At 41.3% G+C, this 4,668-nt stretch overlaps 1 protein-coding gene across 1 annotated transcript; it reads left to right on the top strand.

Moving 5' to 3' along the window:
• Positions 1-687: 687 nt before the first annotated feature.
• cldn7a (claudin 7a) lies at positions 688-4,315 on the top strand. Its single transcript, XM_053343371.1, has 4 exons — positions 688-910; positions 3,049-3,213; positions 3,973-4,057; positions 4,147-4,315. The coding sequence occupies exons 1-4, from the start codon at positions 688-690 to the stop codon at positions 4,313-4,315; spliced, it is 642 nt and encodes a 213-aa protein (XP_053199346.1).
• Positions 4,316-4,668: the final 353 nt, after the last annotated feature.

The following is a 4,668-nucleotide window of genomic DNA, read 5'->3' as shown; positions in this document are numbered from 1 at the left end:
GCAAAATAGAAATAAAATGAAAGTTTATACCTGTTTATTAAACAAAAATAAAAAAACAGCATTCATCTAATTATATATAGGGCCTAATGTTCTCCTGCATCATAAAATAGTGATAATAAATTCATCATCTTTTTTTTCCGTAAGATTATTCACACAGTTATTAATGACTGTTGTTTATGAATGTGAATATGTGTAGAGACTAATAATGAGTCATAATATAACGAGTATGTGAGGGTTAAACAAGAAAAAAAACATAGCCTACCTCATATAAAGATTATTTTGCTATTTTATGTCTTGTACACATTTTAGACTAATTTCAGGTTTGGATAATGTGTAATGATGGAGTTGAACAGGTTAAAAAGAAAGAAAGAAAAGAAACAGTCTTGAGTGGAGGAACAACCTGTTGCTGTGCTGGGAGCGGAGGGAACATTTCCCAGCAGCGACCCCATGCATCAGCAGGCATGATAACTACACACACCCACTTCACACCATCACCCACATCTTGCATGCCCATCCCCGAGCAGAAGACCCCCGGTATTCCACTCAGGAGCAGGCACGGATACCACCAGCTACTTGTGCATCACTTAAAGACACTTTACAGTAGTTTCAGGATCTTTGCAGTTTGCAGAGGGACACTGACTCATCATTTAAGTTAACTTAGAGACTTAAAAGAAGAAAAAAAAAACGATGGCAAACTCCGGTATTCAGCTGCTGGGATTTTTCTTATCGCTAATAGGTATTGTAGGACTGATCGTCGGGACTATTCTGCCTCAGTGGAAGATGTCAGCATACATCGGGGACAACATCATCACAGCTGTGGCCATGTACCAGGGGCTTTGGATGTCATGCGCTTTCCAAAGCACCGGACAGCTCCAATGTAAAATCTACGACTCCATTCTGCAGCTTGACAGTAAGTAATAAAACAGTGTGGTGATAGTTTCGTCTTTGTTGCGTAAAACTAAAATGATGCACGCTGCAAATCTTCTTATCTTATCTGAAATTAACTTTGCTTGTCTGACTTGACAAGTATGACAGATTGTGTGCAGTTTCTCAGTTGTTTAATTATCGCAGCTTCTCCACCTGGAGACCCACCTGCTCCATCAAAGCATCTCCTTCACCTGACACCTCAATGGATCACACTGTAGTCAGTCAACCTGCTCGTCACACCTTAATTACCTCTCATCCATCCACTGTAGTATATTACAGTGGGACATTGTGTTCTTCATAAGGCTTCCTTTGATAAAGACACTATTGTGACTAACACAAGATATCCATCCATACTGAGAACTCCATTACTAAAGCTTTCTTTAGAAACTTCACCCACATATTGTGAAACCCTCCCACCCTACTCTACATCTCCCAGCATTTCCCCATATACCCACTCTTCAATGCACTCACATGCAATAGATAAGACAAGTTTCACAAGATCATTCTAAAAAGTTCCACCGCAAATATCCGATAACATAAGGTGTTTAAAGCTGCAGCAATTAGTCAATTAGTTGATTAATTGATTGATAGGAATTGATCGTGAACTATATGTTATTCAATTATTAGTTTAAAATGATTTTTTAAAGAAGAAAAAAACACCCAATTCTTTTGGTTCCAATTTCTCACATTTGAATATTGTCTAGTTTTAGTTTTGGCTTTATTCTTCAATATGACAATAAACTGAATATTTTTGGGTTTTAGAGTGTATTATTCTAGGTTACATTTTGGACCTTGGGAAATGGTGATAATCATTTTTCACCATTTTCTGACATTTTTAGACCAAACAACTAACAACATCAGAAAACAATCATCAGATTAATCGATAATGAAAATAATGGTTTGCTGCAGCCCCATGGGTGTACACAACTTCATGGGTAAGGGTGGCCTTTGTAGATGCAGCACAAGCATCCACTGACACACACATACACACAAGGGTTTTCCACACTCAAACTCAAACTGCACCTCTGGGTTTAACCTTTTCTTAATACCACCTGTCCTCTAGTCTTAACAGCTGAAATATTGCAGACTTTTGTTCTCACTGAAGGAAATCTACCTATTTACTTATACTTAACAATAGTAAACTGTGTACAGGTCTATAAACTATAAAGTCATCGTGACCAAAGCAGTGTCTTTCTCAGGTTCATTTTATTTTCTGCAGTAGATTTCCATCATTATACCAGATGTGCTACATTACTGAAACAACTGCAAAGCTTCCATAGAAGGCTCACTGGCAATAATGAGAACACTGTGCCGACTCTGAGACAGGATACTGTGCATCCTTCTCTGGATCTGCATTCACTGTAATCCATCCTATTGTTTCCCCTTCTTCACTATTTTATAGAGTCCACCCCCCTCCTCCCTCCTCTCTCTCTTCCTCTTCCCTTCTGCCTTTCTCTACCCATCCCTCCTTCCCTCCCTCACTGCTGGAGGGTTTTGTTTGTTTGGGCAGGGCAGGGATGGCCTAGACTGGCACAGACTGGTTCTAGGTGGACAGAGAGGGAAGAGACAAAAGGGGGGGGGGACTCACCCTGTGATAGGTTTATAGGATGAGGAGGAGAGGGGGGGTGGCTGACATATGAGGGTCCTGACAGTAGTGTTTCAACAGTGTGTATTTCCACCTCTCAAACAACAATAGAAAGAAAGACTGTGAGATGTGTGTGGGTTTTTTTTCTAGCTGTTTTTGTGTGCTAGCGTGTGTTCATATGTATCCCATGGTTTCTCTTCCAGGAAAAGCTCACATTAAAGTAGCCTGACAGGCTAATGTGAGTGTAATTCACAACCCCTGGATACACACACACACACACACACACATAAAACCCCTGTCTGATAGGTTGAGGCCAGTTTTCTCTTTTTCATTTCCCACTTTGTACCTCCAAATTTGCACTTTGCATACAAAATTTATGCTTTGACTTTATATGCTCTTTGTTTTGTGCAAGATGCTCTATTATCTAACCTTTTCATGCTGTACTCCCACATTCCACAAAACTAAAGGCCACCTATTTAATGCCAGAACCAACACTGTCTTCCTGTGCTCTTCTCATACATTTTTGTCGTCTTCAGGTTCGCTCCAGGCCACTCGTGCCTTGATGATAGTCGGCATCATCGTGTCCATTGCGGGGCTGGGTGTGGCCTGTATGGGAATGAAGTGCACCACCTGTGGAGGAGGTGACAAACTACGAAAGTCCCGCATTGCCATGACGGGAGGCATCATCCTACTAGTGGGAGGTGAGGATTAAAATGCTCCTTTTTAAAATGTCTCAGTACGTCATGCCACAATGATCAACAGTCTTTGGTCATATATTTGACATTATATGTAAATATGATGCAAAACATGAAAAACCTTTCAGACACTTAAAAAGTAACCCATCAGAAAACACATCAAAACAGTTCACTGGGAAGCAGTGCTCATAAATACATTATCACTTGAATTTTTTTAGAATTAGAATGAGCTCCTAGCGTGTCTAAAAGAACATATCAACCTTGCATTAGGAAAATTCAAAAGTGTGGCAAATTGACTTATGAGTAGCTTATATGGTAATATGATACATTATGTATACAAATGTGTGGTTCAGTTCCAGTTTCTGTTCAGAACCTAAAATCAAGGTTATTCTTTGCTGACCAAATGGCAAGCCCTGATAAACAACATATACCTGGTTATGTAATATCATCAAAAACACCCAAACTCACTTCAGATTTTAGATCTTATGTGCACCATACTGTAGGTAGGAGGCAGTTTGATCCTGAGTCCAGTAAGCTTTCTTCCCACTCCACTGCTTCGTCCCTCCAGAGGTCATTACACTGAATGAGTCCGGTGCTGCTGGCACTGATTCTAACATTAGAGGTCTAACTGCCTCTGAAACGGACAGAGACACTAAAAGCTAATTGTGCTGGAGTCAGTAGTGAGGGGATAAAAGCATGTCTGGCCTCTCAGCTTTTGATGATGTGCTGATGGTTGATTGATCTTTGTTGTCGACTTCCTTTCAGGGCTGTGTGCCATCGTAGCATGCTCCTGGTTTGCTCACAATGTGATCCGGGCCTTCTATAATCCCTACACTCCTGTCAACACCAAGTAAGTAACCTGAAAGCACCTTGTCCTCACTTGACCACCATATTTGTATGTGTTTTATGTAAGATTCATATCATGAACTGCTATCCCAGGTTTGAGTTTGGTGCTGCCATCTTCATCGCGTGGGGTGGCTCCCTTCTTGACGTCCTGGGCGGGGCCATGATGGCCGCTTCCTGTCCACGAAAGAAGCATGTCTCCAAATACCCATCTATGCCCAGTTCCCGCTCCGGCCCACCCAGCAGCACTAAGGAATACGTCTGAGCGCGCCCCTTGCAGTCTGGGAGTCCAACAGAAGCTGCTGAAGAAGTTGTTTCAGCACCAGTAAAGAGTGAAACTGAAGGTGTACGGACAGTTATGACTCATAGACAGGAGAACTACTGAAATGGGACTTTTCTTTACTTTTTTTCCAGGCAGGCCTTCGAAAACCCTCTGATTATCATGCAGCACTGTCAGTTATTTCATGAATGATGTCTCTCACCCCGTCCAAACATTCCACAATTGTTTACAATTGGTCTTCACAAATACATTATAATTAGATTGCCTGACTTAATGGACAAGCCCTCAGGGTGTAACCTCTTGAATCGTAGCCTAAATGGTGGATTATGGCCAACACT

Source organism: Scomber japonicus, chromosome 22 (genome assembly GCF_027409825.1).
Source record: "Scomber japonicus isolate fScoJap1 chromosome 22, fScoJap1.pri, whole genome shotgun sequence".
Lineage (NCBI taxonomy): Eukaryota > Metazoa > Chordata > Actinopteri > Scombriformes > Scombridae > Scomber > Scomber japonicus.
This window is presented reverse-complemented; position numbering and strand designations above follow the sequence as displayed.